This window comes from Chrysemys picta, chromosome 1 (assembly GCF_011386835.1).
Source record: "Chrysemys picta bellii isolate R12L10 chromosome 1, ASM1138683v2, whole genome shotgun sequence".
In the NCBI taxonomy this organism is placed as follows: domain Eukaryota; kingdom Metazoa; phylum Chordata; order Testudines; family Emydidae; genus Chrysemys; species Chrysemys picta.
Window position 1 is genome coordinate 19597059 of NC_088791.1, and position 15882 is coordinate 19612940.

At 39.4% G+C, this 15882-nt stretch overlaps 1 protein-coding gene across 3 annotated transcripts in view; it reads right to left on the reverse strand.

The window, feature by feature from the left end:
* Positions 1-587: 587 nt before the first annotated feature.
* Positions 588-15882, reverse strand: part of SEMA3A (semaphorin 3A) — a 412334-nt gene continuing 397039 nt past the window's right edge. For all 3 annotated transcript variants that reach the window (XM_005304505.4, XM_042859420.2, XM_024108532.3), the window contains 2 exons: positions 10357-10499; positions 588-4967 (listed from right to left, as the gene is read on the reverse strand). In XM_005304505.4, coding sequence (XP_005304562.2) covers positions 4512-4967; positions 10357-10499 — 599 coding nt within the window. In that variant the 3' untranslated portion in view covers positions 588-4511. The remainder of the gene's footprint in view (positions 4968-10356; positions 10500-15882) is intronic.

Genomic DNA, 15882 nt, shown 5'->3' on the forward strand with positions numbered 1-15882 from the left:
CCCTGCCTGCACCACTGTTGTGCTTCAGTTTAGACACTATCTTCGCCAATGGAAGGGGCTCCTCCTGTCAGCATAGGTAATCCACATCCCCGAGAGGCGGTAGCAAGGTTGACGGAAGAATTCTTCCATCAATTTAGCACTCTCTGCATGGGGATTTAGGTCAGCTTAACTACGTCACTCTTGGGTATGGATTTTTCACACCTCTGACCGATGCAGTTAAACTGACCGAATTGTCTAGTGTAGACCAGGCTTCGTACTGTAAGCTCTTCAGAATAGTTTAGGTCTCTTACTATGTTTGTGCAGTGTTTAGTACAATGGGAACATGATCCTGGTTAGTACCTGTAAGCCCTACTGCAAAACTTCTCTAGGCCAGCAGAGGGAGTCAGAGTGAGGCTGAGAGTTCTTGGTTCAGCATTACCAGACCTCTATGCAGAATCAATATACACCTTAAAAGCAAACAATGGTTCTAGCCTGGAAAACAGAGTTAATATAAAATGATAGCATTCTGCTGGCAATAATTCACTCCATACTTCCATGAAGTTTACAAGGAACTTATCATGTAAACAGTAAAGACATCCAATGTCAACTCTTTTGAAGAAATGTTTATTTAACAACTGAATACATGCTAAAAGAAATAATTTACAGCAGCAGTTTCATTACATTTTTCTCTCCAGTTTTCTAGTTCCCGTCTGAATTGCAGTGATAAATACGGAAGTAGAATTATTTACTACCCAGTGAGGAATGTGCTTACAAAGTGGCACATAACTTTGGCACCGAAATAGCAAATAAACCACGCTATAAACTGTGCGACAAAACCTTGCAATTTAGTCTTGTGTTGAACACATTGAAATGGAGTACCTCTAGATAGCAGTACTTTATACTGTACCTCCTTACCCTAGTCAAAAATATTTACATCTCTTTTGGCTAATGTGTAGGTAGCAAAAACTGAACTATTAAACACATACCATTGATATTCACTAAATAATACATAAAAAAGGATCCGTAAATGCGCATTCACATGCATTTTAATTTTTTTTTTACACAGTGACTTCATTTGGGCCATCAAAGGTTAACTCTGTTCTGCAAATATGCAGTTTCTTAGCTTGATACTGTAGTTTAACATAACCATACAGTCATTATGAGCTATTGAACTCCCATCTGCAGCGGTCCATGCAAATGCCAAGGGTAGTTTAGTAAGACGATATAAAAAAAATTCTTGCAAATTTCTATCTTTAAACACATTTCAATAGTGTTTCCTGGTTATAAACAAAATCCTTTATTTCTCTCCACCTTAAATATAACCTTCTACTTGGTTCACCTAAAGCTTGGAACTGGAGGTTTAGTGATGTTTTTGTTGGTGATTTAAAGTGATGGTTTCCTTTTATTTGCAACATTGTGACATATAAAGAAAAAATACAAACAGGATGTGTGTAGGTCAAAATTGTAGGTCATCCTTCTATGAACAAATTTGTCACAGCCGATGGTCTTTGAAATCAGTTCATTTAAAATAATATCAGATGCTGTTGTAACTCACGCAAATTCCTGTTTGAGTGCACTCTGGTTAACATCAACCTGAAAATCAACTGTTTCATCTTTGGGTCTGATCCTTTCAGCCTTTCCTTATGTGAGTAGATGCACAGACTTCAGCGGACTGATTATGTCAAGGAGTGTACGTGTACGTTGAAATCTGCAGGGGCTGACCCTTTTATTTGTATAGTTAAACATTTATCATATGGCAAAACCGCCTGGCTGCTGTAATTTTGCTCTTACAGAATGAATTATGTTTTACAGAGAGGTTTTTTTTTCTGTGAAGGAATGCCAGTTTTCAAATGTAATCTCTAATTAATCTTCTTTTCAATAGGCTGTTATAAAAAGGAACACAGTTGAGGGGAAAATAATAAGTGACAGTAACCATGAAACATACAAAGCAGCAGATTGGATCATTTGGGGCCCATTGAAGTCAGAGCCTTTCCTTTGATTTCAGTGGGCTTTGGAAGTCCTCTTTGCTAAAGGGGAAAACATTTAAAATGATTTTAATGACTTGGTGATACAAAGTAGCCTTAATAGGCCGAACAATGATCTATAAGTACAACAAAATACTTCAGCTGATAAGCTGCGATGAATTTTAAACACTTAGCTGAGAAATTAATGCTCATGTAGGATCCTGATACAAGAGAGCTTGTAAGCACATGCTTAAACATGTGCTTAAGTTCATCATATTCAGCACAGCATTTGCACATGTTGCTTAATTTTAAGCATGCTTAAGTCCAATAGAAGTCAAGTTAAGCATATACTTCAGTGCTATGCTGAAAAGAGAAGGACTTACGTGCATGCTTTCAAGTTAAACACATCATTTCTTTGCTGAATCTGGGACTTATAGAACCTGATCCTGCATCATTTAATGGAGTTTTGCCACTAAGTTAAATGGTAGCAAATTTGGATGCTTTAGTGCATTTAGATCCCATGAGCCCTCCATGTTCACAACATCTCTGAAACTGATTCAAGTTCCACACAGAGGGCTTGTAGGATTGGGCCCTTAATGAAAACCTCATTGCTACAGATGTTAGAAACGATACTTCACTAATTAGGAAGAAGAGTTGTGTTTTTTTGTTTTGTTTTGTTTTTTTATTGAGTGGTAAAGAGACTTGGATCACGTTGTGAGAGAGGCTGTGCGACAGCAGGTTGTGTTGCACTGTATGCATGAATGCAGATAATATTGTGAATAATAAATGCAGCAAGTTGCAGTGAATAACAGTAAAGAGGCTGGTTATTAACCTCAGAACAAGGGGCACCCTTTTATAAAGCTGTTATAGCAAACCAAGGATATCACATGGGCTCTAGTAATCTCCTCCTCACCGACATGAATCGAAGTTATGCATATGCCACCAGGCGTTTGCAGACCATAGTGAGATGAGATATGGGAGAGAGGACAGCTAATGATGGACTTCAGCAAAACTGGGACATATCTATACTGGGATGGACCAAAACCATTATTCATAGATCCTTAAAATGGAGATTCTTATAGTACAATTACACTATACCTGACTTTATCCTGCAGCCCTGTTGAATATATAGTGATCCAAGTTTTCCACTGCTGTAACCTCATATACTTCAATATGCCAATTTATAACAGCAGGGGACTCAACCCACACGTGAAATGGACCCCTAGGGCCCCATGCAGAGAGGCCGCATAAGGGCCTAGGAATCAATTTTGGACAATATCCTACCACTGAGTTGTGAGTGAAACTCCTTTTGAACTGAACAATTTTGCTCATGGATTAATGGCTGTGTATGAGCTACAGTATTTAGATGATTTTCTCGTCATTGGTTCAATCTATTCGTATCAAGATATTATACAAGCTGAATTTTTTCATATACACCGGACCCTTGCTAGAACACGCGTCTATATAGTGCGATTTCGCATATAACGCGGTCGCGGCCATGGATCCCAAATTTAATTACTTTAATTGCAATTAATTTTAACGCGGTCCCTGCGTTAACGCAGTACCACGCATGGATCCCAAATCCCACGTTCTAGTGAGGGTCCGGTGTACTATATTTGGGGGAGGGGGAGAATCCCAAAACTTCCATGCTATACAGAGACGTTCATGTTAAATAGCGTAGAAGTTACTTGTCATATAGAATGTCAGGGTAGAGGCAAGGGGGTTAGCTGCAGTGTTACTGCCATGAAAGAATTTCCAAACAAAAGAATAAAGCAGCTTGTCATTGGCTGTTCCCCCCCCACACACACACACACTTTAAACCAATAATTAGAAAGTACAATATTTCTAAGACAAAAAGCCTATTCTATTTTAGAAAAGAGCTAACGTTTACTGCATATTCGTCATGGTACATTTAAATTATAGTTTTAATAAAATACATCTTTAAATCAAAGATGAAAGAAGTCATCAGTAGTAGGCCAGTGTACTCCACTCTTTTTTTCCCTCTGGATGCTGGCTGGTTCATGCTGTTCAGATTTCCACAGGCCATCTCATTCAGTATTGTTTTTACCTTTCCAGTACATATAAGCAAGAGACCTGGTAGGCCATAAAATAAAAAAGCCTTGCGTCCATCTAAATGTTGGGATGTTGATCAGCTTAGCTAGTTCATGAAGTTTTTTCAGTTAAGTTCAGGAAAGGTAGCGCAGCTGATGAAAGGTGGGTTCTGTTTTACTTTCTTTTTAAATGGCAGCATAAAACATGACACTTTTCTATCTTGAGCAAAGGAGAAAGCAAAACCTTTCTGATGAACTCTTTGCAGAACTCATTGAGCAATAAGCTAGGTCCAGGGTGAGTTTTCATCCTTGAAACTCTGTCTGGGGATTGGTGGGGGAAGGTCTGCTAGGAAACTTAGAAATTGATTTTATTTAAACCTGGTGGAAATTGTTTGAACTTCCCACCCTTGTAAACATCCACATAATGCCATGAAAAAGTTCATGTATATTGCATTTTTTTCCAGTTATCTGTCTATACAAGTTTTTACTTGGATGAGGTTCCTAGAGGTAATGCAGCTCAGACACTCCGTGGTGCCCTCTCAAATTCGTGGGTCCTCCTGTTCCTACCTTTCTTATTTTCTTGTAGGTGCTTCCACTTATTAGTATTCACCTGGGCGTTGGCGGGTCTTTGCCGACGTTGTTTGCGGTCCCTTTTCCAAACCTGTTCGCAGAACTCATCCATTGTATTGAGGTTGGGGTGGTTTATTAACTGCATGAAGTCTCTATACCAGACTTTCTGACTAGGGGTCATGCTGTTGGAAATCTCTTTGGCCTTGGAGCCATCACCATCGTCTTCCTTATGAAGCAGCTCTTCCAGGTGTTCAGTATCAATTACTTCCAGAGTCACTTTGAGCAGAGTTTGCATGAAACCATGCTCCACGGCATGACAAAAGTAAATGCCGGAGTCTTTCCGCTGAAGGGTCCGTAGCAGAAGGCCTTGCTCTGTCCTGATGAAATGATCATCCACTTTTATCTGTGTTGGAGGAAAGTAAACATTTCAACAATTATCTCTTATAAATGTTCAGAACTATTCCCTAACCATCCCTAGTTCCCTGGCATGTTACAGGAAAACTTGGCATAAAAAAGCATATTAAGGGGAAAAAGCACCTGGTCCCTCTGTAGCTGTGAAAGGTTCCACAAACACATGGAAGCACTATGGATCTGCTGCTCAGAAAGCCTGGGAGGAAGAGAGTTTATTCCACAATCCTGTGTGCTGTGGAGCTCTGTGTGCAGTGGAACCTCTGTTAGTGGGGTTTGTGAGCAGGCTATGGGAGATGCAAACTGTGCAGAATCAACAGACCTACCATGGATGATACTAGCCACCATGGACCAGGTGCACCATGGTCCCTACTCCATGCCATTCCTCCAGGTTGGGAAGATGAAATCTAACCCTTTAGCCTCCACCCCGGTGCACCCTAGTACAATGCCCTCAGGCAGAGGGAAGCATGCTGCTAGAAGAGAGGAAGGTATGAGAAAAGAACTAGATATGAAGCCTAAAATTACAAAGTACAATAAGCAGGCTTGCAAAAACTCACATTTGTGCAAGTGATTCAAATAGGTGTACAGTTTGTGTGTATGTGTATGTGCGCGCGCAGGCACATGTACATGTGCCCATGCAGCTGTTAGAGAAAGTGCATCACACCCATTGTGTCATCCACTAAAACTGGATTCTAAAGAATAAAATACTTAACCAGCTAAGCAAACAAAGCAAATCAAACAATATAAAGCTCCTAATGTGACCAGATAGTTAGCATGCAGTTTGAAAACATATAGTCCTTGGCTTCCTTGTTTGACTCATGTTCTAAGTTGCCTATAATTTTCATTCTTCAAAAAAATGCAATGGAAGACATTATTTTTGTTCTCCAGCTTCAGGCAGAGCTGTCTAGCCAGCAGGGTAAAGGTTATTCCCTTAAAAATGATGTGATGATATGATCTTACTGGCTAAGAGGATGTCTGTGTTTCTACTAATCCCCTTGAGCACCTGGGGGTACTATATATATGAAGCAATGTGATGTAGGTAACTACAGAAGGAGAAAAAACTCACTTTAAAAATTTCAGTGTTGTGTAGGAAGGGTTCGTCAACTCTTTGCCTCTGTGGACATTTCTTTAGGTGTGAAAAATGATATACTGAGCACCATAGTTGGTTGTGAAAAAGCAAACTGCCAATGTAGTGGTCTCCAGAAAGGTAACTGCTTTGAGATTCTTGGATTGTATGTGTTATGGAGGTCCAAACTAATAGTAATGCATTATTAATTATTATTAATTATTATTCGTAATAATAATAATAAATTATTATTCAGAAAGCTTCACAATTACTGTTATGTAGTTTGGATTCAGTGACCTGCTTTGTCTAATCATTTCTATGATGTATTAATATAGGAGAGCCAAAGAGAAGCCCAGCAAATGTTGAGAAGGTTGGAATGGGTACAGTTTGAACCCTAGCCTCCTGCTGAAATGTTGGCATAGTCAAGTGAGCATAGAGGAGATATAGACATGCTTGAGAGCAGCTGGGAAGGCAATTGGAATTTTGGAAAAGTTAAGGAAGCAGCTAGGGGAAGATAACTTCAGGAGGTAGCTTTGGAATTAGATCCAAAGTGCAGTTGGAAGAGTTTCCAAAGTTCTATCCACTCTGGTAAAAAAACCTTTAACAACAGTGATAATATAGAATAATACCTACCACTGTTTCTTTATTTTTATGGACCCAATTTTCCCTTAAAACTCCCATTGCTTTCAATAACAGTTCAGCACACAAAATGATGGCAAGACTGGGTAACATTTAGCTATTTGGTTGTTCTGCTGATGGAACATGAGCAGGTCTGTGCCTGTCCATCCACAATATGACTTTATTGCATAATGATTACTATCACTATTGACAAACACTGATTTTTCTTTTGCATACTAATTGTTATGCATCTCAGATTTACTTAAACTCTACTGATTGTGTACAAGTCTGTGCTATGGTTCTTAATGAAAAAACATTATGCTTTCCTAGCCTTCAGTCCACTAACAGGCTTCTGGTCCCTCTTCCTGACTCTCCATCTTACCTACTTTTGAAGAGCCTCGCAAGATCCAACAAGTCTGATAATGTTCCTGTTGGGTTGCCTGAATGCTGATCCAGTCAGATACTCTATAGGGACTCTGTATTTAGAGGAACACAATGAAGTATAGGTGGAATTCACCCCTCTGGAGAGGGCAAGTACGAGGCCACTTCACCATCTTAGTACCAATGAAGCCTTATTGGATGGTTTAAGTGGGGTTTAGGTGTGAACATGCTTTGTGCTTGCCCTCTTCACAGGGGTGGATTTCACCCTCTCAGGAACGTATCTGGCTGGAAAAACCTAGAATGTGGTGAATGCACAAGCAATGAGTGTTAGGAATCTGCAATATCTTGAAAGGTACTGGTGCCTTCAAGAGGGGGTGTCTCCGAAATGGAAACAAAGAGACAAAGTTCATCTCCTGATCTGAGCTCTTCCAAGGCTCAAGATGGTTCAAAGCCAGGATGTCTGTTCAGCCCCATCTTGAGCTAGAAATGTCTGCAGTGAGGATTGCAGAAGGAGGGATTTGGGAGGGCACTTTGTTTCATTTAGGACAAGCTATTTGGCAGGAGGGAAGAGACTGTGAAGGTTTCCTGTTGAGAAGCCAGAACAATCTTTTGAGGATTCATGGAATGAGGACAGCCTGGGGTAATAGAAGACATGAGATATCTTGTTAAAGTGGGCTGAGAGACAGGGAAAGAGGCAAGGCTCCATTTGCTAATTAAAACAAAGGCTGGTCTTATTTAGATAAAGGGCTGGAATTCAGGTGGATTGTTATCTTCAAGAACTCAAGGAGGACAGGTGAGGTTTCAGAGGCCTGGAGAAAGGCAAACATAGTATCTAGCTTTAAAAACAAAAAGGACACAGGGAATTATCAACCCAACTCTGATGCCTTGAAAGATTCTGGAACAAATGATTAAATAATCAGTTTGCAAGAACTTACAGGATAATAGAGTTAGAAGTAATAGCCAACATGGATTTGTCAAGAACAAATCATGCCAAACCCAACCTGTTTTCCTCCTATGACAGGGTTGCTGGCTTAGTAGATAGAGAGTAAGCTATAAACGTGATATATCTTGTTGTGGGGTTTTTTTTTTTTTTTTTTTTTAGTATGGCTTTTGACACAGTCCCACATAATATTCTCATAAGCAAAGTAATGAAATGTGGTCTAGATAAAATTACTAAAATGTTGGTAGAAAAACTGCTTAAAAGACCATACTCAAAGGTTAGTTATCAGTGGTTCACTGTCAAATTGTGAGTGCATATCTGGAATTCCAGAGGGGTCTGTCCTGGATCTGATACTATGTCTTTAATGACATGGATAATGGAGTGGAGAGTAGGCTTATAAAATTTGCGAATGATGACACCAAGCTGGAAGGGGTTGCAAGCACTTTGGAGGGCAAAATTGGAATTCAAAACAACTTTGACAAATTGGATAATTGGTCTAAAATTAACAAGATGAAATTCAATAATGACAAGTGCAAAGTTCTACACTTAGCAAGAAAAAGTTAAATGTACAACTACCAAATGGAAACTAACCGTCTAGGCAGTAGTACTGATTAAAAGAATCTGGGGGTTATAGTGGATCACAAACTGAATGAGTCTGAAGTGTGAAGTTGTGGCAAAAAAACGCAAATATCATTCTGGGATGTATTAACCAAAGTGTCATATTTGAGACACAGTAGGTAACTGTCCTGTGCTAGTAGGCATTGGTGAGTCCTCAACTAGAGTACTGTGTCCAGTTCTGAGCGCCACACTTTAAGAAAGACGAGGACAAATTGAGAGAATCCACAGGAGAGCAACAAAAATGATAAAGGTTTAGAAAACTGTCCTATGAGGAAAGGATTAAAAAAACTGGGCATGTTTAGTCTTCAGAAAAGAAGATGAGGGGGACCTGATAACAGTCTTCAAATATGGTAAGGGCTGTTATAAAGGGAACGGTGATCAATTTTTCTTGATATCTACTGAAGGTACCATAAGAAGTAATCAGCTTAAATTGCAGCAAGGGAGATTTAGGTTAGATAATACAAAAAAAAATTCTAACTTTTAAGGATAATTAAGCACTGGAATAAGCTTCTAATGAAAGTTGTGGAGTCCCTGTCACCAGAGATTTTTAAGATCCAGTTAGACAGCCATCTATCAGGGATGGTCTAGATATACTTGATCCTGCCTCAGTGCAGGGAGCTGGACTAGATGACCTCTCAAGGTCCCTTCCAGCCCTATATTTCTATGATTCTATATTGCATGCTGTGATGCTGTATGATTGAAACACGACCATTTATATCATTAATATTGCCACTGTTCAACAATTGCAACAAATCTGCTACAAAGTATGTCATGTAAGGTATCAATGGACAAGTTACAATCTATCAAATATGATTATCCCATTTTAATCCATGTAACATCACTGTATCTGAAGTTATGCATATTGACTATATACCTGTATTTCAAAAGTGTTTGCTCTTGGTATAACACCCACAAGGAAGTTTACATCCAATCTAGCCAGCACATTGTGAATGGACCATTCAAGTTGATGGCCCATTAAAGAACACTTAACTCTCTCATAGAAGAAGCTGATCTCCACCCAGTGAGCTTTCCTGTGGATACTTTAGCCAGAATATTATGACTGGTCCTAAGAGTCATCAAGCCATGTAAGGCATGCTCATGTGAACCTGGATTCCATTTTGTGCCTGTAATTTTCCACAAACCAAGACTGAGAGCACCCCCTCCACGTGGGAGAAGGTATAAAGGACGTGGAAGCATCTCTATTTTGCCTCTTTCCTGCTCTGATCTCTGGACTATGGATTTACACTAAAAGGAGCATATTGACTACGGACAGAGGACCAGAGACTGTACACGCCAACCTGATCCAAGAACTTTGCAATGATTGTGTGTATATGATTTCTTTGACCATTTTAACTCTCCCCTCTTTCTTTTATCTTATAAATAAACCTTTAGATATTAGGTACTAAAGGATTGGCAATAGCATGATTATTGGGTAAGATCTGAGTTATTGACCTGGCTATGTGGCTGATCTGTATGTGATGAAACTGGTTTTCAGAAACCACTCATCATAGAGTCCAGTGTCTGGGTGGTGAGACACAGTCTGGAATGCCTAAGGAGACTGCATTTTTGACTTCTTTTTAACCAGTGTGGTGAGATAGAAGTTTACTTTTGTTACTGGTTTGGCATAAGCTCATGATAGAATAACCACCAGTTTGGGGGTGAGTCCGCCCTATTTCTCAGCAGTTTGTACTGAATCTGGTATTCGCAGCTGTGACTCACTGGGGCATGGTGACACATGTATCTGAGTTCATGCTACCGTACCTCTTCTTTTCGGTCCTCATTTTGCTTCTGGAATTGCCAGTAAACTAGAGCACGCTGAGATTTTGGACTGCACTCCAAGAAAGTGCTGCTGTTCTCTACTCCGTAGATAATCTTTTCTTCCAGACTCTGCCCACTTGGGTTATCTATAAGGCAAAAAAAGAAGAAATAAAAGCCAATGCAAAAGAAAATGGTCAGCAAAGAAAATCCTAATTGACATATTTATTTGCTCTTTCGGTAAATAGTTTCACTGCTCCATCTTGGAAAAATATTCCAGATTAGTAGATTGGTATAGGCGGCAACAATTAACCTGATTCCCCACAACTGAGCACCTTTCACAGATATTTACACTTGTGTCTGGAATAAGAAAGCTTGTTGTGTTTGTATTAAGAGCTATAGCACTGAATTGCAACATAATCTATGGTATATAAGGATGCCAACATTTTGTGCCCACTTTGCATGGGTGTAAATGACTATACAAGTTCCCTAGACAGTGGAGAATCAGACGCAAAGACTGAATTAGAACTGGTTGTAAAACTTACAGCAAACAGCACTTGCACTCTGAAAATCAAGTCCCCTTATGGTGTCTCGAGTAGGCACCCTAAATCAATATCAGTTTGGAAAATCTCCAAGTTCCTATCTACACAAATATCACTACATTTTTTTTTAGTCGAGCCAAATGTAAAAACCTCAACATTTGAAGTTAAGAAAGTTCACTGTGAATATTTTGCACAACCCTAGTTTTTAGACATCAAGAAAAAACATCTAGGTCACGACAAGCATTTTTTATGACAAAACCTATGCAATGAGAACATTTGGGGTGTAGTTTTAGAATGTCTATAATGATGCCTCTTGGGCTTTATGATCACAATTCTTTGGCGCAAAGTAATAAAACATGAGGCTTTTTACAAGTACTAATAATGTGTTTAGATTATATAGAATTGCAGTTTGTTGCAGCTGTTAATGACCAGGAATAATGTTTTTGAGGAAACAATCTTCAGTTAATCATTTCCTCTGGTGGTATAATTTATGGAAATGTAATGAGACGAATAAAACAGATATTATGTGGGGTGGGGGAAGAAAAAGAAAAGTTAAATAAATTACTTCCTTTTGTAACAACAATACTCCATGATATCCACCAACTTGCTGGAAATATCACATTGCTATAGGACTTATATAGCATTTGATTCTCCTCCAATACCACAGAGGCAGTAAGGCATCATATTTCAATGCTCCACTGTAGCTCTTTAAAATATTATGGATTTAAGCGGCAATAGTACAATCATAATGGAGAATATATGGGGAGAAAGGGATTGATAAGCTATTTAACACTGTTGATCTCATGGGGTTTCCTGGCTTTTTTGCCATTATTTGTGGTGGTTTCCATATTACCCTTTTGATCTTTAGTATAGGAAATCTTTAAAGAATCTGATTTTTTTTAACCCGGGAAGAATGTATAATTAAAAACCTCTGCAGAGCAATCCTGTGTCAAGAGTTGTTTGATTTCACAATGTCTTTATCATATTGGCTGTTTTATTTAGCAAACACAGTCTGTTTGATGAACTGCTGAACCAAAGGGAAGAAAGAAAACCATGGTCATGGCTTATGTTGATACAGTAATCATATGTTTTTCCTTAATGACATTCAGCCCTCAAAATCTAAGTGGGGCAGGAGAGGAATTGGTGCCTACTTAACTTTTAGTAACGAAACATCAAATGGTCAATACACACTAAATAGCTAGAAAGTGTATTGCTTTGCTTTTCTCCGCTGGATTGTGAACCTTTAGAGCAAGCAAGTGGGTGCTATGTAAATACGCGAGTGAGTGAAACAACTTTTTGGCTTCATCTGGAAACTGCAGCATTATGGAGACTGTCAGATGAGCATTGGGCTGGAGTGGTGGGAGAAAGCAAAGAAAGGGAAAGAGTGGGAAAATCAAAGGCAGCCAAAAATACTGTTGTAGAGCATTGGGTTGAACCTGGGAGAAGTAGGGAAATGATGGAAATGTCAAGAAAGGGGAGGAATGGGTAGTGTATGAAGTGACCCTCTGTGTATAAGCGGAAATAATGGGATGAAACTTAGCAGAGGAAAACTTAGGCTGAATATTAGGAAAAAAGACTAATGGTGAGATCTGTTCTAGACTGTGGTAAACCTTCAGTGAAGGAAGCCCAATCACTGAGCTCATTTAAATTAGGACATAGCCCAAGAAAATGTATTGTGGACAGTAATCGTGCATTAGCTGGTGCTGATCAAATAGGCCATTGAAATCTAACTTCTATGATTCAGGGGTGCTGAAGGCAGGAAGGGTTGTAAGAGTCAGGTAGTATTGGGATAGACTGAATACAAGAAGGTGGGTGAAATGATGGAGTAGTCAAGAAAGCAGGATGCATGCCTAGAAGTGATGGAAAAGCCTGGAAAGAAGCTGGGAAGGAAAATTAAAGGCTGGAAAGTTCACAGGAGCAGTTAGAAGAATCAGAAGGCTATGGAAGTCATGAAGCTGGCCATGAAATTCAAACCGAAATCCTGTCAGAATGTCGCAATTCCCAAGGTGAATCTAATGACAGGATTAATTTACTATCCTGATAAATTGCCTTTAAATACATTACCTCTGACATAACAGAAGTGCTTAGAATGGGAAACTACTTACACAAAGGAGATTTTTCTGTATACTGATGCTTCTCTACATAAGGCCATATTCCATGAGGTGCTGTGAGCCCCTGCAACTAGTATGAGGAAAATGCAGATCTTTGTCCCCATTCAATGGCAAATAATTAAAAAAAAAAGAGATTAATGAATCCACTACATATACCATTGGGGGACTTGTCTTTTAGCTCAAGCAGAAAGGTTCATGCATTTAGGACTGTGAATCTGGATTCACACCTTAATATCTGACCAAGAGTGACTGGTTACATTGAGCATTAACAACTCCTTTTAATGAAAATGGTTTTTGTGGGTGTTTGGCACTTTTCAATATTTGGCTTAGAGTGCTCATGTTCTACTGTGGCTCTGAAATCAATTTCTCTATACACCCAAGTGATATGGTTGGTGCATAAGCTATTTGTATCCTGCTCTATGCACATTCAAATGGCTCAAACACTCAGGGCTTGTCTACATTACCCACTAGATCGACGAGCAGTGATCGATCCAGCGGGGGTCAATTTATTGTGTCTAGTCTAGACACAATAAATCGACCGCGGAGCACTCTCCCGTCGACTCCAGTACTCCACTGGGGTGAGAGGTGCAGGTGCAGTCGACGGGAGTGTCAGCTTTCAACTTACCACAGTGAAGACACCGCAGTGAGTAGATCTAAATATGTTGACTTCAGCTACGTTATTCACATAGCTGAAGTTACGTAATTTATATTGATTCCCCCCTCAGTGTAGACCAGGCCTCAGAGGCCTCTTGGTGAAAGTTGCCCTGTACTGTCTTTGAAAAACGGTAAAAGCCTGTCCTTTTTAACACACAAAAAAGATATTATCTCTTCATGCAGTTCCCTGGCACAAGGAGGGAGAATGAACCAGTAGTGAATGAACAGGAATTCCTAGAGGTGCGAGTGGGTGGAAGGACCACCAGAGCATGCAGTTGCCCTGCAGAGGAACCCCATTCTGCATCTGATACACAACAGACTGCCATGTGCAACATGGAAAACAGCTTAGGAGGATTTTTCATAGGATCAAGTAGCTCAGTTGTATGCTATGTGACACACGTTTCCAGCTGAAATAGTGAGTGCATCTGGTAACATTCCATAGTTTAAATTCAATGAAATTTTTCTAATGTGACAACCTAAACGGAGTCAGAATTCAGGTGGGAGAAATTTCACTTTAGATCAAACAACTGAAGCTATCCAGTATGTGCATTATTTTGAACTCAGTGTCTTTAAGCTCTAGTGCCTTGTGGAACTAAAGCTGGAGGACATTGTCAAGACATTGTAACTGTGTTTCTAATCACTTCCCACTTTGTTTTCTCATTGAATTTGACTTCATGAAGGGTATCTTGCCATCAGCTTTATGCGTCTCCTGTTGATGTATTTGAAAACGTGTTTATTAATATGACTTTGGATGATTAGAGTAGGTTTTTCCAAATGAAAAATACAGTACCACATGATTGGTTTCTAGTAGGTTGCTAGAATGGACAGTTAGATGGTATTTGATAATGCCTTAGTTCACCATCTGGTAAAATGCATATCATAAAAAGTTGCAGACTGTTATTGTCCATATAGTCTTGTGGATTGGGGAAAGTGTTGATGTGGTATATCTTGACTTGAGCAAGACTTTCGATACTGTCTCACATGAGTGTCTCATAAACAAACTAGGGAAATACAAGCTAGATGGAGCTATACGGTGGGTGCATAACTGGTTGGAAAACTGTTCCAAGAGAGTAATTATCAGTGGTTCACAGTCAAGCTGGAAGGGCATATCGAGTGGAGTCCCACAGGGATTAGTTCTGGTTCTGTTCAATATCTTCATCAATGATTTAGATACTGGCATAGAGGGTACACTTATAAAGTCTGTGGATGATATCAAGCTGGGAGGGGTTGCAAGCAGGCCTTAAATTCAGGTGGAGCTTTCCAGAGTGGAGCTCTAGTAAATATTTTCAACCCCCTGGAGCTTTTATGGCATGTTAGATGTGGTTTTGGAGGGGGCTCCGGAAAGTACTCTATTTAAGCCTGGGTTGCAAGAGCTTTGGAGGAAAGGATAAACATTCAAAAAGATCTGGAGAAACTGGAGACATGGTCTGAAGTAAATAGGATGAAATTCAATAAGGACAAATGCAAAGTACTACACATAGGAAGGAATAATCAATCACAGGCATACAAAATGGGAAATGACTGCCTAGAAAGGAGTATTGCAGAAAGGGAGCAGGGGGTCATAGTGGATCACAAGCTAAATATGAGTCAACAGTGTAACACTCTTGCAAAAAAAAAGTAAACATAATTCTGGGATGTATTAGCAGGAGTGTTGTAAGGAAGACACAAGTAATTCTTCTGCTTTACTCCATGCTGATATGGTCTCAACTGGAGTATTGTGTCCAGTCTGGGCACCACATTTCAGGAAAGATGTGGACAAATTGGAGAAAGTCCAGAAGAGAGCAACAACAATGATTCTAGAAAACATGACCTATGAGAAAAGATTGAAAAAACTCAGTTTGTTCAGTCTGTAGAAGAGAAGACTGAGGTGGGACCTGATAACAGGTTTTAAATACATAAAAGGTTGTTACAAGGAGGATGGAGAAAAATTGTTCTCATCTGAAGATAGGAGAAGAAGCAATGGGCTTAAACTGCAGCAAGGGAGATTTAGGTTGGACATTAGGAAAAACTTCCTAACTGTCAGGGTAGTTAAGCACTGGAATAAATTGCCTTACAAATGTGGTCTTGTAGGCACTAAAGTTTTCCATTGTTTCATTTGGAGTGCAGTTACGTTAAAAAAAATTCTACATTTATAAGTTGCACTTTCGTGATAAAGAGATTTAACTACAATACTTGTATGAGGTGAATTGAAAAATACTGTTTCTTTTGTTCATCTTTTTTACAGT